Source organism: Rhinolophus sinicus, chromosome 14 (assembly GCF_057876585.1).
Source record: "Rhinolophus sinicus isolate RSI-liver-muscle chromosome 14, RSI-T2T, whole genome shotgun sequence".
NCBI classification, from domain to species: Eukaryota; Metazoa; Chordata; class Mammalia; order Chiroptera; family Rhinolophidae; genus Rhinolophus; species Rhinolophus sinicus.
This window is the reverse complement of record NC_142514.1, coordinates 14,410,232-14,437,930: the sequence shown is the minus strand read 5'-3', so window position 1 is coordinate 14,437,930 and position 27,699 is coordinate 14,410,232. Positions and strand designations below refer to the sequence as shown.

Below are 27,699 nucleotides of genomic sequence, written 5' to 3'. Positions count from 1 at the left end.
GCTCCTGAGCAAGGGCTGCTGCCAGCTGCTCCTATTCCCCTCCTGGCAGCAGGCACCCTCTCTCCTAGAACCCACCAATTCAACTCCCTCTTACCCCTAACCCCTTGACTGGTAGGCAAGCTTCCCAACTCTTTCCTCTGGGCCTCATGAACTCTTTCTTCTACATCCTTCAAGGCCCAAACCCACCTCCTCCAAGATGTCTCTGTCTCTCCTGAACATACACTCATGGCACCCCCCACACTTTAGTTTGTCTTTCTCAGCATAACGTGAATATAGATGACCACAAAGTCACACAAACAAAACACATACACCATGTTTTACTCGCTCTTTCTTGCAAACCGGACGGTATACACAGTGTATGGAGTCACAGCCATGCCCCTCTCCTATGCGCACACCTACATATGCACACACTACAACTTGCAACTACAGGGATTTGGTCTCTACGTGTTTACAACAGGGACACAAAGTCTCCCTCTACCACATCAACATGAATATACAACAGGCCCCAAATGTACAGATCACACATCATACAAATACATCGACATACACCTTTTCTGTGCCCTCCCCCTTCACTCACCTTCTTACATCACCGACATACGGATAGAGACAGTTTCTCCCCTGGACATACAAACGCACAGGCACGGAGAGCCATCGGTCCTTCCCACCCCACCCCACCCTCTTCTTCCTCTCTTCCTCTCTTTCTCTCTCTCTCTCTCTCTCTCTCTCTCTCTCTCTCTCTCTCTCTCTCTCTCTCACACACACACACACACACACACGCACACACACGGAAGTACCCAGTAACAAACCCCAAATATAGTCAGTCTCTGTCTGTCCGTCATACATAAACACACAGGCACGCGGGTTCCATCCCTCCCCCGCTTTTTCTGTCTCCTCCTCTCCTTCTCTCTCTCTCTCTCTCTCCTTCTCTCTCTCTCCTTTTCTCTCTCTCTCTCTCTCTCTCTCTCTCTCTCACACACACACACACACACACACACACACACACACACCCCACAAACGCACACGCAGTTGCAGCGCCTTGGGCCACACTCCCGTGCAGGCGTCGGGCAAGAGACAAAGGTCGCCGAGGCTCCCGACGCTGCGCACCAGACACAGCCGAGCCTCTCCCCGGGCTCCGCCTCTCCCCAAAGCCAGTCTTGACGAGGTCTGGACCCCACACCCCGAAGCCGGAGACCACGCCAGCGCCCGCGCCGCAGGGTCCGCACGCCGCCGGGGCTCCGCTGCGGACGCGCCAAGGGTTAAGCAGCAGGCGGCCGGGAGGGGGTCCGCGGCGGGGAGGAGGCAGGCCTCCGGGTGTGATTGGCTGCGCAGCCCGGGCCCCGCGCCCCGCGATTGGCCCCGCGGCGGGCCCGCCCCCCCGGGACTCGGCGCCGAAGCCGCGCTCGCCCGCGGGGAACCGAGCGCGCCGCCGGGGCTGGACAGCCGCGTAGTCGGAGGAGCGCGGCCGGGAGCGGAGAGCCGGACGGAGCTGTGCGTGTGAGCTATGGTGAGTGCTGCGCCGGCCCAGCCTTGACGGTCCCCGGCAGCAACGCCGGGGTGGGACCCGGGGCTGGCTGGCTCGCGGGGGCTGGGCGCCGGCTGCAGCTCTCGGAAGGCGTGGAGTCGGGGGGCGCGGAGGCAGGGCTTGACTCGCCCGGCAGCGCCACACTCTGCTCCGTCGAGGGTGGCGGCGCCGAACTTGGTTTTGGGCAGCTGAACCCCAAACTGGGTGTGGTGTGGAGAGTTCGGGGTGGCCGAATCGGGTTGGGGACAATTGGTGCGGTTCTGGTCTGGGGCGTCCGGAAGTCCCTGCACCCGACTGGGCTTGGAGACCCTGGTTATCAGGACTGGGTCTGGGGCGGCCGTCGGGGACAGTTCCACAGCGGGATCCTGTTGGACCTGAGTGTCCGGATGCCCGGTCGGTTCGGGACTGAGGCTCCGCCTGGGACATCGTGGGTGGCCGCGCTTAGCCGAGGGCGAGGTCGGGACACTTTGTATGGGACTACCGATCCCGCTATGGCTTAAGGGGGTGAAGAGTGGAGGGGCTGGGCAGCCAGGTTGGTTGCTGTCAGAGACCAAGGGACACTTGGGGACCCTGTGCCCAGCGATCTGGTTTCCTCAGCATCACCCAGTAATGGGTCCTTAAAGGAGGTGCTAGGCAATGGCATCAGGAGAAGGGAGCTGGGGAGGGAGATTTCATGGGGGTTTCTGAAGCCCCAGGGGAGAAACCCATTTGGTCCAGGCTGGGAACTGTTTTAGGGAGGGGGTCGTATCCCTCGAAGCGAAGCCAGACTTTTCAATCACCTCACTAGGATGATCACCTCTCCATCATGGAGGCCAAGGCCACCTGCTTCTCTATTGTTTCTCTCCCCATGGACAGGCCCCTCTGATTCTCTCCTAGACCTGCTCTGTGCTCCCTTACGTGGTTGCCAGTCACCATGCAGCGCCAGAGGAGGGCATGTATGTGCCAGTGATGGTGGCTGCCAGGGATACAGCCACCACTTCTTCTCTGTGACAGTGCTGCCAAGCCTGAGGGGGCCCAGGTGGGGGCAGGACGGGATCCCCCTGTAGACATGAAGAGTCCCCCAGTGACTCCACAGGACCAACTCCTGCTCTGCCCAGAGATAGGATCCTCTTACAACACCCCTTTCCTCTCTCCTCGCCCCACTAGTATTTGCTTCCCCCTCCACCACCACTTGCCTCTCCAGAGTCAGTACTAACAAAATTATGGCTTGACTATATACCCAAAGGTACTTAGAGGCCATCTTGGATCCAACCTACCTCCTTGGTCAGGAACCTCTCCCCTGGAATGCTCTGCTTGGACAGTTTCGGTGGCAGGAACCTCCCTTACTGTGGACCCGCACTTGATTTAAGTTCTCAGAATATGGACAATAGAAGGGGGTGGCTTTGAGGTCATATTATCCACTCTGCCCCCAAGCCCACCTTGAAAAAACGAACTTTTTCCTCCTTAAAAACCACCGAAGAGAGGTCACCTTGCCTTGGTGACACTTTTCAGAGCCTCACAACCTGAGAAGCCACCCAGTCTGTCAGGAAGACATCAAAACAGATTCAGGTTCGAATTCCAGTTTATTTCCCCACAGGGACTTTGGTCAAGTTGCATTCTCACCTCTGAGTATTAGTTTCCTCATCTGTGAAATGAGATAAGTGTTATCTTGCAGGGATGATGTGGGGATGGGGCGAGATAACCCAGTGAGAGTGCTTTGTCCAAATACAGCTCAGTTGTCTTTTCTGTACCGCCTTAAGCTCAAGTTGAGAAGTTCTGCCTGACATCTCACCTATTTGTTAGTCTGGAAGAAGGATTAATGTCTGTCATGTTGTGGGGAGAGGAAAGAGACGGTGGTGCTTACAGAATCAGTCATGTGTTTGTCATTCAACAAAGGTTTATGGACCACTTACAATATGCCAAGCCCTCTACTAGGGAGAAAAAACTGTCATAAACATGTGAAGGAAGCTTCTGCCAGTCCATAGATGTCTGCGTGGACCCTCAGGCCAGGTGGCATATCTTTGGGAAAGCAGAAGTGTCATGCCAGGCCAGGACTCCCTCCTGGCTGGAGAGATGGGAGAAAGCTTCACTAAGCAGGTAGCATCCGAATTGGAATGAACATGGCGGTGGGGAGACCTATGAGAGCAGAGGACCAGAGGTGTGAGAGCTCAGGAAATGCTCTCTGAAAGGCCAGAATGCGGCTTGCCTGGCACCTGGGCATGAGAGAGCCAGGAAAGAGGAGAGAAAGTGGGCAAGGGACGTTGCTGGGTCCAGATAGTCAAAGACTTAGTCTGGCTGTGTAGTAGGAGCTGCGCTGCGGATTGTTGGCCCACCACGTGTGGGTGGGGTAGGGGCTGACGTCAGGCCTCCCCCCACCCCCCCATTTTGGTTTCCCCGAAACACTAGTGCCTGTGCTCATTCCTGAGGTGGGGGTGATTCAGGGCTGCTAAAGTGTTTACGCCTTGGATCTCCTGCTCCATGGGTTTTAAACAAATCCAGCGTTCCCTCCTCTCTGGCGTGGCCAAGTTTCCCCTGGCCCCTGGGTTCCTAACAGGGGCTCGGTTGGAGAGTGTGTGCGCTGTTTCCTGTTGTCCTGGCTGAATCTCCCTGACAGTCCCCAGCTCCCCACCCAGGTCTCTAACCCCTTGGCAGGGAGTCAGCGCTGTTCTTAAAGACCTCAAATGGACCCTCCAGTGCAGGCTTGGGGTGAGGGTTCTGAGGAGGGTTTTTTTTAATTCTATCTCCAGTTGTCCTCATACCACCCAGCAGAAAGCACAGAGAGGTAAAGGAGATTTCCCAGGGTCACACAGCAAGATAGTGTCAGAGCAGCCACAAACCTCTTGGATGTTTGGAGGGTTACCAGGCAGACAGGTTGAGGGGAAGGAGGAGCAAGCCAGTGTTCCCAGTCTGCTGTTGTGGCACCGTGAGGGTGTCCCTTCACATTCCAAGCTAGGGACCGAGCTTAGAGCCATGGCTGAGGGGTGGGAATCATCTTTACTGTAAGTAGCTGAGTTGAGGACAGAGTCCAGTGCCTAGATTTGAATACTGGATGTACCACCTGCATCTGTGTGGCCTTGGATTAGCCATTCCTCCCCTTGGCACTTCCTTTCCTACTAAGTGAGGCAGATTTGCTCCTTTCTCAGGATATCATGAGCATACAATCTAGGATACAGTGTAGAAATGCAGACTGTTAAGAACTTGAGGGGATGTGTGACTTGAAGATGTGAGGCCAGCCACATGCCCCCTGAACCAGTCTGTATGGGCTTCCCAGAGTGCCTTTTCTTCCCGAGCCGGCTGAGCCAGCAGAGCCAGCGTCTGTTCTGGTAACTGGGTTACTCGTGTTTCCTTGCATTGCTACGATGTTTGGTAAACAGGCATATTGTTCACTTTTGTAAAAGAATAAATACATTGTTTCCCAGAAAGAAATGGAGAGACCAGGTCCTGTCAGGGGAGGAACAGGATTTGAGGGGCAAGAAGGTGGCAAGGTGGGTTCGGCAGAGAGTTTCAGGCATTAGCCAATATAACCAGCTTGGCTAAAGTCCACACTTTGATGCCTCCGGTGAGGGAGGAACCATCAGCAACCGTTTATGACTTTTTGTGTTTTCTCTCAATTTTTTCCTTTTAGTTAATTAGGTAAGCACCCCTGCCATAGTCAGAGTGCTTCATTCATTTTCATCCATCCATCCATTCGCTCACCAATATAAGGCTTTAGCGCTGCTATCAGTATGAACGAGACTGATATGTCTCTCTTCCAGTCTGGTGGACAGGCAGATATGGAGCAGGAAATTACAAGCGCAATTGCTGTTACCAAGGAGACGTGCAGGGTGCTATGGAGCGGATAGGGGAACCTGGCCTGAGGATCAGAAAAGGCTCTCTGAGGACATGACATTAAAGCTGTGGCCTAAATAATGAAGGGACCAGGAAGAACATTGGAGGCATAGGGACCACTTCTGTGTAAGATGGGACAAAACATGGTGCGTTCGGGAATTAATTCATCTGGAGGCTCAGAACACAATGCTTGGGAGGTGGCCAGGGGCAGGCACATGCGGGGAAGGTCGTGTTACAGATTTGGGGCTCCGTCCTCAGGGCAGTGGGGTTCAGAGTGAGGGGAGTGACATGGCAGATCTGCATTTTGAGGTGATCACACTGGCTGCTTTGTGGAGAATGGTGGGGGCGGCGAGGCTGGAGGCTGGGAAAACAGGCTGCTAGACTGGCCCTGTGAGAGACGATGGTGGTCGGGACACTAGTCATGGCCCCCTCCTCCCCACACCACACCCCCATCATGCTGCCCAGAATGGGCACGAAGAGAAGAGGAGGCTGTGGCCCCAGAGGTCCCACAAAGCCTTTTTCCCTATGGACACTGACTTCCCTTCCCACATCCTTTCATCATCCTTTTATGCAAATAACCAGCAGGGCTCTGGGCCTCAAGGAACTTGTATCTAGTAAAGGAGAAAGGCCGAGTTCCCAAATGCCTCTGAAACAGGATAGAAAATTGTAAGTACCAACCTAGGGAGGCAGCTCCAGAGTCACCACAGACATGGGTGTGTATCAGGGAAGGCTTCCCAGAAGAGGTGGTATTTGAGCTTCCTAAGGCAACAGTTAGTGGAATGAAATGCTTTCTAGGAGCCAAACTTTGGAGAGATTGAAATAAGGAGATACTCTTTTGTCATTTAAAGAGTTATAGTCTGGGGGGCAAAGTTTAATGCACAACCAAGGCTGATTGTCAGGGAGTGGCACTGGGGGTTCTGCCCTTTGGGGGTTGCCCTGAGGGCAGGGGTGGCTGGGGATATCCACAGGCCTGTCTTGGCTCACTGACAAGCCTTGAAGTGGCTCTTTCCCCACTGGGCTCTTGGGTTTTCTAAAGGGGAGATACAGACAAGGGAACAAGTTTCTGGAGGACATTCAGGAAATTAGCTGAGAGAGGGTCTAACTTCAGGGTCCAGAGACAGGGAGGTGGGCGTGGCTGCTAGATCTTAAAACCATAGAGTGCTTATATTAAAAGGGAATTCATAACCATCTAATTCAAATCCCCCATTTTAAACAGATGGGAAGACTAAGGGGCAAAATGAGCATCTAGCAATTGCCCGGCACTTAAATATAATCCCTTTGCTCTTCACACCAACCCCAAGAAGTAGGTTTATCCCCAGTATAGAGTTGTGAAAGCTGAGGCTCAAAAATCAGAGAATTAGGGAATAGAACTAGGCAGTGGCCTCCTGATTCTTTAATATGTTGGCTTTAGTCCCAAGCTGCCACTCAGTTTAGCAGAACCTGCCTTCCTGGGAAAGGCCCCCCGGGGATGGGGAGGAAACTATTAGGCAGTGGCTAGAGGCCTGGGTTGCTGTTTGGGGCTGGAGGTTGGCCAGACTGAAATACTGATTTTTTCTGTCTTTCATCTTTGCATAGCACTTGACAGTCAAGCCCTTTTCTTTCCTTTCACCAACTGTTCTTAGGTCCCAATGCCAGTTAGTGGCAGAGCTAGGATTTAAACCCAGGCCTGTGACTCTCAACCCAAATTCCCAGCTCCCCAGCTCCTGGCGCTGCATGCAGGCCCTGGCCCAAGTCTCCAGGGGCCCTCTGACTGGATATGTCGCAGGCTTCCTGACCACATGCCCTGGTGAGCAGGAGGAGCAGCCCCTGGTCCAGAAGCCTCCCCTCCCCATCCTGGGAGGGGAAGGCAGGAGGGCAGGCCTGGGGCAACAGCCAGAAGGAGTAGAGTTACAGTGTAAACACCGACATGTCAATATTTACCTCTGCCTGGAACCAGAGCCTCCCGCCTCCCTGCCTGCCTGCCTGCCTCCCACACGCTCCCCATCCAGGTGCACGTGGCCTGCTCTGGTGCTCTGATCTGGTGGTCATTGAATGCAAGGCCGCGGATGGGGATCTAGCTTCCAGCCCAAGCCCTGCCGTTAACATTTCATGTGGCCCTGAGTAAGGCATTCTTCCTTCCTGGACCTCAGTTGTGCCATCTGTAAAATGACATGGCTGGAACAGGCTGATTCAAGGGGCCTTTTCCTGCAATGCCATGTAGGAGCACAAGCATAATTCTCTGGCTCAGAGCTCAGACTGGGAATTGGGCAGACCTGTGTTTGAATCCCAGTGCTCCCACTTCCTCACTGTAGGACTGTGGGCAAGTCCCTTTACCCTTTTGAGCTGTTTTTCTTGTTTATGAAGTGAGATCCTAATGGTACCTGTTTTGGAGGGTCTTTGGTAAGGATTAATGAGCTAACGCTTGACAAAGCTCTTGGCACAAGAACGGAATAAATGGCCGTGGGGGTTATTCCAAATAAACATTTTATGATTCCCTGAATCCAGACCCTGGGTTGCGTCACTTGGGAACTGGAGCCAAGGGTGGGGACTGTAACGTCACCCTCCTGGTACTTGGGGGCCACAGACTGGGCTGGGGGAGTCCGGGGTTTGAGAAAACCCCTTGGTCAATACCACACACACACGCAGACCCACACACAGCTGCCCGGCCTCTGGGGTTCCTTCTTACTGGGCAGAGGTCCAGGGCTGGAATGACCTCACAGATGTGTGGCAGTGAGAGGGGGGAGGGAGCGGGGAGGAGGCGGACAGGAGAGGAAGGACGCATTTCCTAAGCAGCTCTTTCACAGAAGCCCAGACTCCAGGTCATGAGCTCTTCCCTGTCGCTGCCAGAGGAGGGGGTGTGGGGCGGGGACTGGCAACCTCCAGGTGTGGGCAGGGCAGGGAGGTGGGGCAGCCCACGCAGCACAGATGATCCCGGGAGACCAGTGGGCCCAGCTTCAAACCTGGCTCCATCACGTTCTGCTGTGTCACTTTGGATAGTATATCGCCACCTCTCTGAGCTTTGTTTTTCTCATCTCTAATCTGAAGCTATTGGGACCTATTTTGTACAGTAGTTGGAAGAATTTAACTAGGGGCAGTTTCAGAAGAACACACCCAGGGGGTTCCGTGGCTATCAGCCTCTCTTATCAGCATGACAGCATTCTGGTTCTGCTACTCTCTGACCTTCTTGAGAGTAAGACTGTACATTTTTTTAAATTGTGGTGTGGTTTACTTACGTAAGACACACGTGTCTTGTGCAGTTCGGTTTTTACACACCTGTGTAACCACCACCTAGATCAAAAAACAGGGAACATTTCCACCTCCCCAGAGTTCTACGTGCCCCTTCCGGTAACCCCCCTGCCAGGCAGCCACTGGCCTTTTTTCAGTCCCTCTAGTTTTGCCTGGTTTTGAACTTGATTTGCATGGATTCTTGTACTTTTGGCCTGGTTTCCTTTAGCTTCAGTCAACACTGATATTTTTTAGTTCATTCATGTTGCTGCCTGGACCAGTATCTGTGTGCTCCTTTCTTAGGCTGCTGTGCCTCCCACTGGGCTGAGGTGTGTGTCAGTGTCCGTGGATGACATTTGAGTGGATTCCAGTCTGGGCTGCTGTGACACTCGTGTGTCTCTTTGTTGACTTGAGCACCCATTTCTCTCAAGCAGGTACCTAGGAGTGGAGCTGCTGGGTCAGAGGGTCAATGTGTGTTTTAACCTTCAGAGAAACTGCCACAAGGTTCTACACAGACGGTGCTCCGTTTTCAGAGCGTACTGTTCACTTCTTTGCCCACTGGCCCACGCCTAGAAGAGGCTGTTGAGTATTTTTTGAAAGAAGGAGTGTGAGTCCTGTCTTTGCTTTAATGCTTCAGGTCCATTCTGTTAGGCCCTGGCCCTGCCCTCAGGGTCTTGACAGCTCTGGGCAGGTCCTCTACCTAGACCCTGGGCTTTGGGTCTCCCCTGGCATTTGCCAAGGCAGGGAGGAGGTCCTGGCCTTGGAGACCCCAGGTTACAAGGCTGTGAGGCCTTCCCCTCCCTGATCCTGTTTCCCCTTCTGCAGAACATTGGGTGGGGTGATGGTTTCCCTAGTTTCTGGTAGTCTGCCCTCATTTGGGAGCCATTTGCTCTGTGCTTTTCCATCTCCAGGGTGATGCCTGCCTCACAGGTGAGCCCCAGCTCTCCCACATCTCCGAGGAAGGACCATGTGGGAAAGTTAGGAGAGGCTCTTCAGTCTTGGGACCTTCCCCAAGAGCCTCATTGTGCGTCAGTCCTCCAAGGTGAGAACCCTCCAGCCTGGGCCCCTGGCTGTGGGCGCCCGCCCAAGGAGGAGGCCTCACAGAGCTGGCCTTGACATCAGACATTCTGCCACATCCTGGCTCTGTGACCTTGTGCAAGTTACTCCACCTCTCTGAGCACCAGCAGCATCCTCATCTGCAGGGTTGTAAGGATGAAATGAGGTCCTGCCTCATTGTGGGGACGGACGTGGATGGGGCAGCAAAATCCCTGCCCTGGAGGAAATGCATTCTAGGGGAGGAAGCCAGAGACTACACAGGCTAATCAACCAACCAGAAATATGTATCACTTCAGGGAAAGGAAAGAAAATAAAAGAGCGATGTGGTGGAGAGTGGCTGCAAGGCGGGGAGGGAGCTACAAGATGGGCGGGCGAGGAAGGAGGTGACATCTGAGCTGAGACCTGAAGGCTGAGGAGGTGGCAGTTGGGCAAAGATGTGGGAGTGGAGAGATCTGAGCAGAGGACTAGCAAGTGCAAAGGGCCTGAGGCCGGGGTGAGGGATTTGGTAAGAAGGCCAGTGTGGCTGGGTAGAGGGAGGAAGGGGAAAAGGGGCTGGAAGAAGTGAGCATGGAGGGGCCAGGTCGTGCAGGGCCTTGTCAAACATGGGGAAAGTTGGCATTTCATGCTGTTCCCTTGTGAAGGAAGCCACCTCAGGGCTCTAAGTAGGGGGATGCCTGGGATTCGTTTGTTTTAGAAAGGCCCTGGCTGCTGTGTGGAGGATGGACTGTAGGGGGCAGGAGTGAGGCAGGGAGGCCAGTGTCCGGTGAGAGGTGAGTGTGGGCTCCACATATACGAGCATTCACCTGTCCTCAGGGCAAGGAGGCTTATATTACTCCAGGGTCTGGGATTTTAGCAGCTACTTCAGAGGATGGAAGAGAGGGGGACAGAAGACCCCAGATGCTGCAAGACGTCTGGCAGCGGAGTATGGGGGCCTTTGGAGCCAATCAGACTTGTCTCAAAACTTCCGCTTGAACTCAGCCTCCCAGGGTGAGCTCATGAATTGCTCTAAGTGATGTTCCCACCACCCCAAGCCCTGCAACCCAGAGAAATGGGGCCAGAAGGGCACAGAGCCAGAGCCTGCCTTCCCTACTTCCGCATACCCTGTGAGAAGTGAGGGCAGAGGAAGTGATGGCGGAAAGGGGATGCCCAGCCCCTCTGGACTCTGGGCTGCTGCTCCCACCAGCCTGTTCAAGTGAAACCTGTGGTTTTGTGGTTTCTGGGTGTCCCAGGCTGACCTGGGGCAGGAGGCGGCCACCACGATAAGGAGGGTTTTCATCTTTCTGTGCCTGAGTGTCATGTTGAGTGAGTGGTTACTCAGCGTCCTGCTGGGCCTCCGGGCATGGTGGGTGGGGGGGGAGAAGGGGAGGGCACAGGAGTTCACAGGGCCACAGAAGGTCTGAGTGGAAGTGGGTCTTAGATATCATCGAGACAAACTTCCCCATGGGGAGACAAAGGTTCAGAAAGGGAAGGAGACTTGCCTACGGCCACACAGGGAGTTAACAGCTGTACTGAGACCCTGATCTCCAGGACTCCTAATCCAGTGCTCTTTGTGATTAAAATACGGGTATTGGAGTCAGACAGACCTGGGTTCTGGTCCCAGCTCTGCCACTTAGTCCCAGATGGGTCACCTTGGGCCAACGACGATCTCTGAGCCTCGGTTTTGTCTCCGAGAAATGGGATGATAGCAACACCTTTGTCATGGTGTTATGAAGAGTGGTTGAAATGATTCACATATACCTGTAAAGCTCATAGGATGGTGCACATAGTAGGTTCTCAGCAAATGGGAACTGTTATTAACGTTATTACTAATGCAGGTCTGTCCTTGCGAAGACCTGGGAAGAACGGCTGTGGGTCAGCTTTCACTTAACAAACACTGTTTTCTAGTTCTGGTGAATGCAGTTAGGCCTGTCCCACTGCTGCTTGTTTATTTTACTTCCCCATTGTAGTTGTTGGCAGACCCTTCAACAAGGCCCTTAATTAGCACCCCCCCAACACACACACACGCACGCGCACGCACACACACACTCGTGCAAAGCTTAGATGAGCTGGAGATATCCTGCCTGCCTCCAGCCTGAATGGAGGCACACAGGCACTAAATGCAGGCCCAGAATGGAGAACTGGGTTGCTCCCCCACCTTTTATCAGATGCCTACCACACACACACACCGATTCCTCTATGTGCGGTATGGCTTCGGGGTTAAGTGCAGGATCTGTGGGATCAACTTAAACTTGAACCCTGGACCCACCATTTATTTGTTGTAAAGGCCTTTTCAGCCGGTAAACTTTCCTCTCTGAGCCTTTAGTTGCCCATCTGTGAAGTGGGGATAACCACCCCTTCCCTGGGGTGGTTGCAAACATTAAATGAGAGCAGATCTGTTCAGAGCACATGTGGTGCATAGTCAGTGCCCCACTCAAAGAGGTAGGTGTTACTAGTAACAACACTGACGTATGTCCCAAACCCGTTAGGCCTGTTCCTCTTTCCATAGCTGTTCTCAGGAACTTTTGTGACCACCCTAGCCCATCCATCGTGCGTCCCCACCCCAGATTGCCTTGTCTGGGGCACAAGTCACCCTGGACAAACTTTCCCTGTTGTGTCTCCCTGCACTGACATAGATCAAGAGCTTGAGCTCTGGGGCCAGCCTCTCTGGGTTTGAATCCCAGCTCTGCTGTTTACTTGAGCAGCTTTAGGCAAATTCCTAAATTCTTAGCCTCTGATTCTGCGTAAGTAAAATAGGCATAATAATAGTACCAAACTCATAGAGGGGGTTAAACAAGCAATGTGATTCGTGTCAAGTGCTGGGATTTGTGCCTGTCATACAGTCACTGCCTAGTACTAGATTTTACTGCTGCGTTTCCCCGCCAATAAGACTAGCCGGACAATCAGCTCCAGTGTGTCTTTTGGAGCAAAAATTAATATAAGACCTGGTCTTATATTATGTTAGATAAGACCCAGTCTTATATTGTTGTAAAATAAGACCAGGTCTTATATTAATTTTTGCTCCAAAAGACGCATTGGAGCTGATTGTCCGGCTAGGTCTTATTGGCGGGGAAACACGGTACTAGGTGGAGTTCTGCTGGAGCAGAGCCCCTGCCTTTTCACCTCTACATTCCCAGTGCCCAGCAAGGATGGACTTGAAAGGGATTTGGAGTCTCTAGGGAGTAGCACTGAGGATGGGTTAAGTGTTAATCAGGTAAAAGGACAGAGAGAAAAAGATTCTAGGCGAGGGGAATAGCATGTGCAAAGGCCTTGGGGTGGGTGACCTATATAGTACTAGATTTTACTAGTACAATGCAGCTGGACTAGAAAGCAAGGGCAGGAGTGACCCAAGGTGAAGCTGAGGGGTCACTAGGGGCTGGGCCCCATGGGGCCATATAGACTAGGTGAGAGATTTGGACTTCATCCCAAGAGCAGTGGAAAGCTGTGTGTGTGTGTGTGTGTGTGTGTGTGTGTGTGTGCGCGCGCGCGCACGCATGTGTGTATGTATGTTCAATAAACTTTAGGCTTTATTTTCTTCTGCACCAGAAGGCCCCATTTAAGCCCGCAAAGAAAGAAAAGGCAAACATTTATGACTGGCAGGGTGGAGGGTTCACCTGGCCCTGGAAGGGCTCCCAGAAGGGCAATGACATGACTGACTTGGGGTTTATTAAACTCACTCTGGCTGCTGAGTAGAGATGGACATGGGGAGGGGGCGGCAATAGATGTGGCAGATGGTTGTTCAGCCCAGGCCAGTGGCAGTGACGAGGGAGATGGAGGTATTGAAGGGTAGGATTGACAGGGCTTGGTGATTGATTGGGGTGGGGCAGGGGATCCAGTCTACTGCTCTGAACGGTGAGAACAGAGCCTGGAAAAGTGCGCGAGCTGCTGTGGGTCCAGCCCACACCGCTGGTTAGCAGCTGGCACAGGGACCCTGATGCCCAGGGCCTTCAAGCAAAGCTCTGACTCAGGGCCCAGATTCCTGCTAAGTGCTTTTGTAGAATCCTTCTTCCAGGCCTTTTGGTGGCTGCACCCCCTCCCTGCGCCTCCCCACCTAGCTCCCCCACCTCCAGTCCCCCATCTCTCAGCAGAGTCTGGTGACTTCAGGGGAGGAGAGGCTTACAGGCACACATTCTGTCTTTGAAGCATCCAACGAGGGAGGGGCTGCGCCGTGACCTCTAGATTCTTTCCCTGTGACCTCTGGGCCACCAGGGCCTCCCCAGGCTTTGAAGGAGTCCACAGAAGTGGGGCTGGGGCGTGGGGGGCTGGAGCCACTGTGCACAAACAGCCGCTGACTGGGCAAGGGTGCAGAGAGGCCCAAGGATCTGAGGAGATGTCCTGCTGCGGAAAAAAGGGACGCACAGCGCCAAAGCCTGGGCCTCTGCCATGGGGCACTCCCCAGAACTAGGGAGACCCCCCCTCCTCCAAACCTCTTGAACCGGAAACTGGGGGCTACCATTTAAGATTGTCTTTTTCTTCCCCCAGTTAACCCTGCCTGGCAAATAAGACCTGTGAGATAGATACTCAGTTAAATGAATTTCTTGCTGGGTAGGCCTCTCCCCACTTCCCACCCTGGTCTAAGCCATCCCCTCCTGGGATCCAAGGTATCCATTGCTCCTTGTCATGAACCTCATCCCCTCTGTTTCTGACCCCACATTGTCCTTTTTAGGGTTCACGCCACCCCCCACTTTTCTCACCAGGTTCCAGAGCCTGCTCTCCCCTCAGGACCCTTCTCCCTGGAAATTGCCCTTGGACCTTGGACTCTGGCTTGACCTCTCTCTGGGGATGTGGTCCCCTGCTCTCCTGAGACCAGGCACCTCCTCCCCCACCAACGCACCATTCTCCTGGGTACCCCCCACCGCAGATGGAGTCCTTTTCACCCAGACACACAGTAGGCACTCAGGAAATGTGTTCTCTTCCTCTTGCCACACCCTCCGCTTCATGGCCCCTCCTGGGCCTCCTGCGTCTCCCGCATGAATATTTTTGCCTCGGGAGCTGCGTGCTGTGTGGCAAGCAAGCCTGGGAAGCAGTTGTTGTTGGCTGAGAACATTGGGTGGCAGAAAGATCAGGGCTGAGAAGGGGCAGGAAAAACACTCAGTGTTAGTGTCTGGAAATCATTGCACTGGTGGGAAATGGGCATTTAGATTGGAAATGAGATAGGAGGGTGAAACAGCCACTAATGGCTTCACAGAACAGCCTGGAACTCCTTGAGCCTCTGGCTGATGATGGGAGGACAGTCCCAGGACCCCGTGTACTTGTGTAGCTCTTTTTAACACCTGTCCTCACATTCTCTCACCTGCATGCCCCATGGAGCAGGAGGTGGGAACCACAGGTTAGTGAGCACTAACTTTGAGCCAGGCCCTGTGGCAAGCGTCCTGTGCATTGACTCTTTCGAGTCACCTCGAAAGGGACGGGTCCTGTTGTGTCCCCTCTTAACAAACGAGGAAGCTTTGCCTTGCTGAGGCAAGATGGCTCGGCCAAGACCACGCAGCTTCGAGCCAGTACTCAGGCTGACTCCAGAGTCTATTTTTTGCAGGGTCCTGTGGAGGGAGTGTCTGACTTCAGGGTGGAGGGTGGGTGTGTTTGTGGCTCAGAAAGGCAGTCTTGGCCCCCAAGACAGAGGAGGCCAGCAAAGGAGAATGAGAACAAGGTTGCTCTGGAACCCCTCTTGGGGGCTCTCTGGAGGGGAGCAGGTGAGGGGTCAGGCAGCTGGAAGCAAGTTTTGAGCTGCATGAGGAACTGGCACTATTCTGTCCTCTGGGTGCTCACGCCCTTTGGTTGTAACTGTCACTTCTCTCTCCCGGAGGGGAAGTCCTGGAGGGCAGACCCTGGCTGTCCTGGCATACCTGCGCTCAGCAGATGCCCAGTGAAAGAGGAGTAGAGGGAGGGCGCAGCCTCCAGGGCTAAAATCAGGGAGGGTTTGGGATAGAGAACAAACTTTCCTGTGCCAGGTGGATAGTCCTGGTTTATTGTTCATGTTGTCACTAGGGACATCTCTTTGCGTTCAGTGCCAACTAATGGAGACATAGAATTTAATATATAAAACTGCACATTGCAACCAGTTCTGACCCCTATTTGTTGTGCATTATGTTTCTTTAAAGAATAAAACCCAGAACAAAATATAAGTGAGCATTTCTGCTGGCAATCGCTGATCCCTCCTCCATTGAAGAGATTGCTTCATAGGCCCCGTTTTTTTCCTTCTTTGGTGACGTGTGAGTTTTCTTGCTGTCCCCAGGTGGCAGTGAGTCAGCCCCAAAGACCATTCAGGAAAGTCCAAAGGGGTTTTTCTCCATTGGGTTCCATTAGAGCAGTGCTGGGTGACACCCAGTGACACGCTCCAGGGTGGGTAAGGAGAGGCAGGTACATTCCACCAGCCGCTTGTCTCTGCCACCTCTACTTCCATTTGTCCCCTGCCTTCCTGGGGCCCAGAGCCATCTCAGCCAGCACAGGCAGGCGGAGTAGTGACCCACAGGCTCCTTCAGTGTGACTCAGCCCAGCCCTGGCTCTCTCTAGGGAAAATGAGTCATTTCTTCAACCCTGAATGTTTCTCTTTATGTGGAAAGAAGAGAGAAAGGAGTGGGGGTGGGAGAGCCCTCTTTGGCCCCCTCCAGACTTGTTTCTCAGCTATGAAGAGCACTTTGGCCATGGAGAGGATTCCAGGGCGACTGTTGGATGGAGCAGCCAGACCTGGTTAAGTCCTTAGCCGCAGCTCTGACAGCAGTGAGGGTCTCCCGGGACAGAACTGTGCTGGCCTGCGTGGTGGAGCGTCCCTTTAACCAATGCGGATACCCTCCCCTCTTCCTCAGGGGGCGTGCAGGGCCATTCCATCCCTTGACCTCTCTTAAACTCGATCAAGGTAAGAAGGTATGGGGGCAGGGGGCACAGTAGCTGTGGGGACTGAGCCAGGAGAGCAGTTTCCAGGCTCTCGGCCTCACGTGGAAAGGTGCTGGCTCGGGTAGTAGATGGCCATCAGCTGTAACCGGTTAGCCATTAATATAACTGCTGTGGCTACGCTAGGGGGTTGGTTGGTTGGCAAAGAAGCAGATGGCAGATTGCGGTAGCAAGTGGGGTTAGCAAATGCCAATGGTGGATTGCGGATTCTACTTCCTGTGTCTCGCCTGGCCTCCAGTGAGACTGGGGTGCGGGAAGACCCCTTGTTGGGGTACTGTTGGATGTTTGCTTTGTGTCTCCAACCCAGCCGCCAGCGAGAATATGGTGGTATGAGTCCCCTATCTATGGCTCCATTGGTGTTCCTTTTTGGCCTCACCCTGTCCTGCGTTCTTGTGCAGGGAGCGGGAGCAGAGACCCTACATTATAGTAGTGAAGTGCTCCTGAGTCCCTGGAAGATGTCCCCACCCCCCAAGTCCTGATTCCCTGGAAGATGTCCCCACCCCCCAAGTCCTGATTACCTGGAAGATGTCCCCACCCTCCTAAGTTCCCTGTGGCCTTCTTGTCAACCACTTCCAAGAAGCTCGTGCCAGCCCTCTTGATTGGCTATTCTGACAATGTGGAAACCTAGCTTTTCAGCAAGGAAGAGAGGTGTGATGGATTCTATTAATTAGTCATGTCTACCAGGGCCTGGGGACGGGTGCAGGGGGCAGAGAGACTCCTAATCACCTTCCCTAGAGAGGAACTGATGGCCTGGGTTCAGTCTTACGCTCTCCCCCAATTTCCCTGTTATTTTCTAGGCGATCTTAAGTAAATGGGTTTACCTCTTCCAGACTCACTTTTCCCACCTGTAAAACAGGGCAAATAATTACCACCTGTAGCTGTGACAAATGAATGAGGAAAGGTCTGTAAAGCAGGCTCCTTTCCTTTACGTCTTGACTCTGATGTCACCTTCTCCGAGGGGCTTCTGGCCATCCTACTGAAAATTACCCCTCTGCACCCGGATTGATTTTTCTCCTTAGCACTTACCACAATGTGACATACTCCCCATTTTACTTGTTTATTTACTCTGTCTCCTCCCACTCACATAGAAAGATTTCTGCCTGTCTTTGTTCCCTGGGACAGTGCTGGCACATAGTAGGCAGGTAGACATTTGTAAAAAGAATGAATTAAGTGAAAAAAAATGAATGACTGAATGTGGGCTCCTGGCACAGTGCCCAGGCCATTGTGGGGGCCAGGTATGTTTGGGTTCTGTCCTCTCTTCTTCTCTCCAGCTGTGATTTTGGAGGATTCAGTCCTTTCTCCTCCCCACTCCCTTGAGGTCATCTTATCCTCTCTTCCTCTCTTACGGTTTCAAGCTTAATTTTTACATTTGGTTATTTCATACTGGTGCGCGAGCTTGCCCTGGGGATGTCGTGGGGTACTTTATTGCAAAATTAAAAGGTACTATTTTGGGGGCGTCTGCTTAGCTCAGTTGGTTAGAGCGCGGTGCTCTTAACAACAAGGTCGCCGATTCGATCCCCACATGGGCCACTGTGAGCTGTGCCCCCCACAACAAGAGTGAAACAACTACTGTGTTTCCCCCAAAATGAGACCTAGCTGGACCATCAGCTCTAATACATTTTTTTGGAGCAAAAATTAATATAAGACCAGGTCTTATTTTACTATAATATAAGACCCAGTCTAATATAATATAACATAACATAACAACAATACTGGGTCTTACATTAATTTTTGCTTCAAAAGACACATTAGAGCTGATGGTCTGGCTATTTTTGGGGAAACACGGTACTTCACTTGCTGCTGCTGGGTCCTGGAAAAACACACTTAAATAAATAAAAGTTTAAGAGGTAGTGTTTTGGAATAGAATGCAGAATTGGCATGACTTTTTAAGATGAAAACAAATGAGGCCTCAGTGGAGGCTTTTAGCTCTGTCCTCAGACATCCCTGGGTACTGGTTCACTGTCTTGGATCCTTTGGGAAACTTTGAGGAGCCTTGGTTTTGGAAATGACCCCAGTCTAAGTGCCCCAGGGCCTGCCCGCCCTCCTGAGCCCCCATCAGAGATTTCAGTAAACATGCACGTTTCCACCAGGGTACAGATTCAAGCACATCTTGTCCTGTGCCCGGCCCACTCCCCTTCTTGACCACCCCACTCCCAACCCCCCTTCACTCCCCCCACACACACACCACCACCACCATTTCTTTTTCTTAGGAGAGTCAGTCCTGAGACCAGGAATCCTGCAACCGTTTTTTTTGTTTTGTTTGTTTGTTTGTTTTTACATATAAGCATTTTATTTTGGAAAAATTTTAGGTTTACAGAAAAGTTGCATAGATGACCCAGAGTTCTTGTATACCCCTCACCCAGGTTTCCCTAAGGGTGACATAGTACAGGACCATGGGAAATTTGTCAAAACTAAGAGGCCAACATTGGTGTGTTACAGTTAAGCAAACTCCACACTCTATTCAGAGTTCACTAGTTTCCGCTCTAATGTCCTTTTTCTCTTCCACAGTCCCATCCAGGACACCACATTACGTTTAGTCATCGTGTCTCCTTGGCCTCCTCCGGTCTGTGACAGTTTCTCAGGGCAGGTGTTTTGCAAAATGGCCTTCAGTTCGGGTTTGTCCTGAGGCCTGTTTGTGAAGCCTTCCAGTCTCAGCTGCATGTTGGAGTGGTCCCCAAGGCTATCGCCTTTTCCTCTGGCCGTCCTCTCGTTCACTCATTGCTGCCCTGCTCTGGTGAAGGCCAGCTCTGCACCCACCCTCCTACCTCCTAAACCTGCACTTTACCTGTCCTGCTTACCTCCGTCAGCAGCATTCCTGTGCGGAGTTGTCTGAATGGAATTCGAGATGGCACCCAGACTCCTCCTTGACCAGGTTCTGTCAATATTCTGCCTCCCCTGCCACTTCTCTCCACCCCTCGCCCTCGCTGCCCTCTATCAGCTACCCTCCCTCCTGGAGCAAGGCAAAGCCTCTTCCCTGCCCTTCCTGTCTCCAGCCTCGCCCTTCCTCACTGCAGCCTCACCCATCTTCCTGAAACACATGTCTAGCCCTGTCACTGTCCTGCGTAAAACCCTTCCATGGCTCCGCGTTACCCTGGGAGCAAGTCAGACTCAATAGGAATTCTACGGTGTTTTACAATTTAATCCCTGCCCACTTCTCCAGACTCTTCTCTGGCCTTTCCCCACCCTGTCCTCTGTGCTTCAGCCAAACAATCACAATTCCTCCAATACAGCTTGCTCTTCTCACACCCACCCTTTGCAAATGCTAAAAAGTATGTTCATGTTAATACCAGCTAATAATATCGAGGGCCTGGTATGTGCTAAGTGCTTAATCTATATACTTTTATTTATTCTTGTCAGCTATAGGTAACATTAATAGACCCATTTTACAGATGAGGAAATAGAAGGTCAGAGAGGTTAAGTGATTTGCCCAAGATCACACAGCTAGTTAAAGGTAGAGTCAGGATTTGAACGTATGCTTCCTTTTTAAAGAGAAGGCCTGGAAAAGGCAGATGATTTGTCCAAGGCAACAGACCAGGTAAACATCAGAGATGGGATGTGAACAACAGTGCCTTTTCAACTCCACGTGTTGCTTAGAAGGACAGAATCGAGCTCTAGTGGCTAGCAGCTGACATTGGCCTGAGGTTGAGGAAGGATTTTTGTCTCCATAACCCCGAGGCCCTGGGCCTCTTGAAGCCTTGGGTCCGCCACTGTCTCCTCCACCCACCTTTTTGTGTTTGCATGCATGCCCTTTCCCTCGCTTCTTTTCTCTCCCTTCATCACCCTAACCTTGTGCCATTGGACAGGCCCCATCGCAGCCTCAGTTTCAGGGATTCTTTTTATCTTTTGTGGGGTGGAACAATTTAGAGGATCAGGCAACATAACCGTGTGAAGAAAGTGCTAGCTTGAGTCAGGCGTGTCCTACAGGCCCACGAAATGTTTGCTAAATCTGAACCCCCGTGTCTTTCCCACCTTCATTCTCTGATAGTCCCTCTGTCTGTCTCTCCTCTATTCTCTGTCCCTTCTCTATTTTCTGTCCTTGCTTGGCTAGGCATTTAGGCCAACTTCTGGTGCCTGGGGCCAAAATGGCACCACCTCACCATCTCCTATGTGAACAGTTGGCACTGCCATTTTTGTCACAAGGCCTGGGGCTTTAGGGTGGGGTACATGGGAAGAGGAGCCCTGGCACAGCCCCCGCTCATGCCCTCAGCCTGCCCTTTGCACGAGCCAGGTGACAAAGTCTGACTGGGCTCTTGCCCTCAGAGCATCCTTTGGTGTTTCCATAGCAACCGTGTAGCCAGACTCCCTTGGCATCTGCTAGGCAGAGGGCCACCAAATTCTCCACAGGGTGCCTACCGTCATGGGAAGGGAAACATCTGTTAGAAGGCCAGAGGTGGGCAGCACTGACCTGTTCCCAGTCCTTAAAGAGAGGAGCAGTATTCTCCGCTCAGGTGGGGTGTGCGGTTTTCTATTTCATCCACACACTCCTGTCCCCAGTCCATCTCACTAGGAAGCCACCCTATGACTTCTCTCTGAGCTTCACTTTCCTCATCTGTAAAATGGGGATATAATTCTGACCTCAGAAGTTGTCCCAGCTGTGTGCATGAGCCACGTGGGGACAGTGGTCAGGGAGCCTGGGGAAGCCATCCTGGGAACCTCAGAGAGAGGAGGGGTGAGGCAGGACCAGACCAATGAGAGGTGGCCAGGGACCTAACTGTGTTTCATTAGGACTTGGACAGCTCTGCCCCCTCCAATCAGTATGGTTTAAGGAAACATCCTTTCCTCTCTGAGCCTCAGTATTTCCTTCTCTAAAATGAAAATAATTCTTCCTGTGTGACAGGATTGCTAGGAAAATGGAATAAAATATATGTGGCATGCCAAGCCTTGTGCGCCTGGCCCAGGATACAGTAGGTGCTCATTAAATATTGATTCCCTGTGAAAGCACTGACTTACCACAGCTGCACAGGGAAAGGTATTTCCTGTGGTCAGACCTGCCTGACTGGGTCCCCAACAGACCTCCCTTCCTGGGCATGGCTGCCGGGCACCCCCGAGACATGCTCTTCCCCTGGGGAATTGCTCTTGTGTTATTCACACACAGATTTCCCTGGAAAGGCCCAGCCCCACTCTGTAAATGTCCTAGCTCGGCATCTGGCCATCCCCAGAAGGCCCTTATCAGTTTCTGGTTTTTGTTAGGTGGTTTGTATTGTGTCTTATCTCCCCCAGGAGCCAGTGCCGGGATTGTGGTTTCGAGTCAGAGTGACCTGAGTTTGAGTGCCCAGCTCTGCCACTCACTGGCTGTGGGACCTTCACCTCTTGGAACCTCGGTTTCTTCCTCTACAAAATGGGGACAGTAATTCCTGAAGCACAGGGTGGTCATGAAGGTGACACGAGAAAATGGCCCACGGTGCCTGGCACAGGGTAGATGAGGAATTGATAATGGCTCCTCCCCTTTTCTGGACCCGGGGGCCCAGGAGCAGCAGGCTGAGACCCAGGATAAGGGAAGAACGTCACAGACGATCCAGTCACCACCCAGGCTGTGGGCAAGGGTGGCCGCACAGCTGAGCCCCAAGCTGCCAGCAGCTCCCAGTACCTACATGGCCTAGAGAAGGCCAGGACCTCAGGAGGGCTCCCCAGAGTGAAAGGAGGGTGGGAGGGAAGACATGTATGAGGCTGTTACTGGGACATGGGCGGGTGCCGAGGTTAAGAACATAGGCTCTGGATCAGGAACATACTTCCTGCACTTTACAGGGGCTGTGTGACCCCATATAAGTGACTCAACCTCTCTGAGCCTCGGTTTTCCACCTGTGAAATGGGGAATAATGATGTATCACCTCTCCTGGGATGCTGAGACAGTACATGGAAAGTGCTTGGCTCAGTCTGGTCACGAATTCCCTATCATTTATTTTAGGATGTGCTCTCAGGGCCTACTGACTTCCTGGTGAAATTGCTCAATTACCCCTGAAACAGTAATACAAAATTTTAAGAGCTTATTTCCCCAGCACCTTGCATGAGCCAGGCACTGTGCTTCGTGCTTTTATCGCTTACCCCATTTAATTGTCACAGTCCCCTGTGAAATGGGCCCTGTTGTTATCCCCATTTTATAGATGAAGAAACTGAGCCTCCCGGAAGCTGTCCAAGCCCACACAGCTGTAGACTGGCAGAGCCTGGGCCTCACTCACTTTGCCCCTGCCCTGGAGATCGTCATAGACTGGATTAGAGTGTCTTGCCAGGTATCAGCTGGACACAGCAAACCCCAGTATAATCTGTGGGGAGAATCTGTAAACAGAGGATCTGGGGTGGGGTGGAGGTGCCCATGGAAGACCAGTCTGGGAGGCAAGTGGTCTGTGGGAAGCTGGAAGCAGAAGCCATACAATTGTGTGTTTATTCAGCCTGTCCCAGGCAGGCAGGAGGCCCTGACCGGCCAGTGTAAACATCCGGACTGCTTGTTGGCCTGGTGGGGGGCTGAGGCAAGCTGGGGAACCAGCAACTAGGGCTTCTTGGTGCCAGAGGTGCCCTGGTAGACAGACAGGGAGGTGGCATGGAGCCAGCATTCATTGAGCACCTGGTATGTGCCAGGTCATTTATACACATCTTAACACATCATTACAACAAATAGACCTGTTTGTTGACTATTTTATTATTTTTACTTAACTGTTGAGGAAACTGAGCCGTGGGAATTATACAGACCCAGCTCCGTCAAAAGCCCATGGAATTTGATTTGCGGAGAGGGAGAGTTTGTGAAAGCATAACTTAGACAATATTCCTTTACATCTGTCTCTGCTGATCTCACACTTTCCATGCAAAGTCTCTTTCACTTTCTCTCCTGCTGTTAGCTGGAGTCCTTGCTGTAAATTGCTTGCCTGGTTTCCTTTTTAGCATGTCACCATGTGTGGGACCGGCAGGTTGACCCAGCTCAGGGGTTCTGCCTTTGTCACGGACATTTGGTTGCCTCTGGTTATGCAGGCTTGTGGAGTGGGTCTGATAGATTGATAAGATCTTAGATGTCATCCCACCCATTTTACAGATGGAGAAACTGAAGTGCAGAGAGGGGAAATGTCTGCTCAAAAGACTCACAATGGGTGGCTGAGGCAGAAGTGGGGCCCCGGTCTCTGGGAAGGACACCCTACAGTCTAGGCTGACTTTTGTCAACGGGGGTGGGACCGGGTTAGGAAAGGGCAGGGATGAAGTAAACATGTTCCCCAGCTGCATCACAATATGAAGTCAAATGTCACAGCCAGTCCCACTCTCTTCTGCTGCCCTCTCGGAGCTGTGCCCCAGAAGTGCCCTTGGGCCCTGGGGAATGATGACAAATTCCTGTGCTTGTGCCAGCAGAGTGGTTTCATTGGGTTAGGTGGCAGCCTGCCCTGCTCGCACGTCCATCCACTTTCTGTCCCAGGTCTTGCTTGCTCTGCTCTATCCCCACACATTTCTCCTCACCCTGGGTCATCTTTGAGCTCAGCAGAACTACGACTTGGGTTGTGCCAGAGCTGGGAGGACTCGTTTAAATATAACAGCAGCCAGTGCCCGGGCACCTGCAATGTGCCACCTGATGCCCTTGAGGGGCACGATTGAGGTGCAGACCCTGTCTGCAGATATTCCTCCCCACCACTCTGAGAGGGAGGTGGCGGTGGCCCCCGTTGAAGGTTGAGAATATCGAGGTCCGCTCTGAGCCTGGATGGAAACCAGGAGCAGACACCTGGCCTCCACTGTCTCGGCTGCACCTGCGGAAGCCTGTGACCAGCTAAAGTCACTCCAGAGGATTTATTTGGGTACAAGGTGGCTGAGACTGTACCTTGAGAATGAGGAGCAGGGTCTCAGGAGAAACCAAGGAGAATTGGGCAGGGAGGAAGCCCAGCTTTCCTGCCAGCACACTGTAGGGAGGGGTCCCGGGAAGGCCAGGAACAGTCTGAGAAGGGTAGGGGCCATGGAGGGAGTCCAGCCAGCCCAGGCCCATGACTTTATGTATCCTGGTCAAGGGACCACGCTTGCCCAATCCCCAGAGCCCCAGATGTGTCACCAGGTTCACTGAAGGCCAGCCTGGCCTTGGAAGGAGTAAACCCTTTCACCCCATAATCTGAGGCCTGTGGACTGGCCCTTCTCCTCCATCTGCTCTTTTTGAGAGAATCCCCCAACAGGAGCAAGAACAATAGTGGCTGAGATGCTCTAGGCCGCCTTATTGTGTGCCAGCCCCCCGCCTTCCGTGTTCCAAGCCCTACTATGTGCCAGGCCCTTTACAAACACAACCTTGTTTGATTCTCAGAAGAGTCCTGGGAACTGGTGGTGGGTATTTTGACGCCCACTTCACAGAGGAGAAAATTGAGCTCATAGAGCAGCTCATAAAGCACAGGTCTGGCTTTAAACCCAAGTCTGTCTGCCTCCAAAGCCCATGCCTTTTTTGGTGTGTGGCAAAATATTTCAGACATATAAAAAGCATAGAGTTCAGTAAAAACAAACACTAGTGAACCAACCATCCAGCTTAAAAAATAAAACACTCCAAATTCAGTTCAGTCTCCCACACATCCCTTTCTGATCCCGTTCCTTACTCCCTTTCTGGTCCCATTCCCTACCTCCCCTTCTTCCAGAAAAAATTACTTTCTGGAGTGACCACCTTGCTCCTTTTACTAGTTGTTTCTGCCTCTGCAAATGATACAGAGTATTGCTCATAAGTTTTAAAACTTGAAGTAATTGATAGGAGGCTACATGTTTACCTTTACAGCTTGTTTTTCTTTCTTCATGTTGTATCTGAGCTGTATCCAGTTCATTTTTAGTGCTGTGTTGTATTGCACCCCAATGGATCTACCAAGGTTTATCCAGACTGCTAGAGATGGCCATTTAGGTTGTTTCTCATTCTCTATTTAAACGATGCTGTTGGGACTTCCTTGTCCACAGCTCCTGATGATTGCAGGGGAGTTTTCAAGGCGTAGGTATGTTATTTACGTTAAAGAGGAAAGTCGGATAAGCCCACTTTATCATAAGACTCTCCTGAGAGGATTGACCAACAATTTTAGGGGTTCCTTCTCTGAGAGTTAAAAACCTCTTAAGGGTAGGAATGCTTTTCTGTTTGGCTTGCTGCTGTGAACAGCACCAAAAACTGTTAGGCACATAGTAGGTGCACAGGAAGTCGGTGTTGGCTGAATGAGTGGATGTGTGCCCGGCACTGTGGAAGGCACTTGACATTCAATATCTTAATCCACAGTGAGGAGAGTTCCTCCCATCTCACAGCTGAGCTGACTTAAGTCTTTAGAGAGGTCAAATCATGGGCCCAAAGTCCCACAGCCAGTCTCCAAGTTGGCCGATTCCAGAGCCGGAGCTCTTTCTCAAGCCCAGGCCGCTCTAGAGTTGCCTGTGTAGACAGGGAGGGGATTCACAGAGGCCTGGAATACAGGGAAATGGGAGCTGCTTCTAATCCCTAGTTGCCTGGATGCAAATGCTTAGGGCTTTAGCGATTGTCCTGGAGGCTGGTAGAGTGAGGTGGGGCCCACTGGATGGTCACCTTTGGCCTGGAGCCACTATGGAGTTGGGGATGAGTGACATCTCAACTCTGGCTGATCTGTAAGGAAACTACAAAGTTTGGGATCATGCTAGACTCAGGAAGCAGATGCAGTCAGTGAGAGAAACCCACCATGGGGGAGGCAGCCTAACCCAACTGAAACATCATTTGCTTGGGACAAGAGCAGACCTGGGTTCAAATCCCACGTCTGCCACTTATTAGCTGTGAGACTTTAGGTAAGTCTCTCAACCTCTCTGAGCCTTATCATCCCTATCTGTTAAATGGGGATATTGACTCTCTCTTGAAGTTATTGATAGATTTAGAATTGAGTATAACAATCTTAGCATAGTGCCTGGGTAGTAGTTATTACAATGTAGGGAGGGAGGGTATTCTAGAGATACGTACAAATCACTACAGGTGCACACAGATGGGGCAGCTTAGGACACAGAGGACATCGTGGAGGAGATGACATTTGATCTGGGTTCTGAAGGATGAATAGGAGTTCTCCAAGACTGTGGGTTAAGCAACTTCTAAGTGTCCTGTACTAGACTTGATGTTGAGAGGGATATCATAGTGTTACTTGCAACAACAAAAAAAGCAAATGCAAGTTGCTTATAGTTTGATGGAGATACACAATCCTCTGAAGATGGAGCTGACTAAATAGACAAAGAATCAAGACTTGTTGGTGTTGGGGCTCATAGGACCATGTGAAAACTGTGGGCTGAGGCAGTCAGGAAGTCTTCCTGATGGGAAGGGGTGGGTGGGTAGGATTTAAATGAGAAAGGAACACCAGAGGGAGAGGGGCTGCCTGACTTGATTTCCTGGCTGGGCTGGGCTGGGCTGGGCTGGGCTGGGCCAGGAAAGGAGCCTCCCCCGCCTGGCAGGGAATGGGGACAGACTTCATGGGTTCTGGCAGAAGTCCCCCTGTATGCCTGTCACCAAGTCTTGTGCTATCCTCTCCCTTGGAAGAGAAGAAAAGTTCCTAATTGTTAATTGTGCAACTGCAAATTGGCTCCTGAGCTGGGCTGAGTAGGAGCCAAGCCCCAGGGAGGGGAGGAGAAGCCCAGACTGGATGGCCTACAGGGGCCTAGGAGGGGGTCTGGGTATGCCGCTGTGTGAGTGTCCCAAGCAGGGCTCTCCATTCTGTAGGATCCTAAGGGTTGGGTAGTCCGGGGTTTGAATCATCCTCTCGCCAGCTGTGCAACCTCGGACTGGTTGCTTAACCTCTCTGTACCTGTACATCTCTCACGTGGGGTTGCTGTGATGGTTAAATCAGAAAGCACTTAGCACAGGGCCTGGAATGAAGTCATTGCTCAAGAGATCATTTTTGTCGCTACTGCTGTTGTTGCTGTTATTTAGCGGCAGTAGCAGCGCCATCATTGCCACTGCCTCTGACCCAGGCCACACGGTCGCTCAGGTTGAACCCCAGCATCATTCCAGCTGCCCGTGTTATCTCACCATGAGCCAGGACATTTCCGGTGCCATCACAGAGCGTCCAGTGTCACAGCCTATACCCCCGGCAGTGCCCCTCTTAGGAGGAGGTGGAACTTGAATTCCTGTGTATCTTTTCTTGGATTAACTCCTTAATTCTCACCACAGCTCTACAAAGTACGTTCACATGTCCCCATTTTATAGAAGAGGAAATGTGTTCAGAGAGGTGAGGCAACTGTCCCATGGTCACGCAGCAGTAGGTTACAGGGATTCAAGCCTAGGTGTGTTTGCTCCAAAATCCTTGCTCTTCCCAAAGATGGGTGTGGCT

General features: G+C 52.2%; 1 protein-coding gene across 1 annotated transcript in view; it reads left to right on the top strand.

The window, feature by feature from the left end:
- Positions 1-1,362: 1,362 nt before the first annotated feature.
- Positions 1,363-27,699, top strand: part of ECE1 (endothelin converting enzyme 1) — a 97,024-nt gene continuing 70,687 nt past the window's right edge. The window contains exon 1 of the mRNA XM_088790405.1: positions 1,363-1,504. Coding sequence (XP_088646531.1) covers positions 1,502-1,504 — 3 coding nt within the window. The 5' untranslated portion in view covers positions 1,363-1,501. The remainder of the gene's footprint in view (positions 1,505-27,699) is intronic.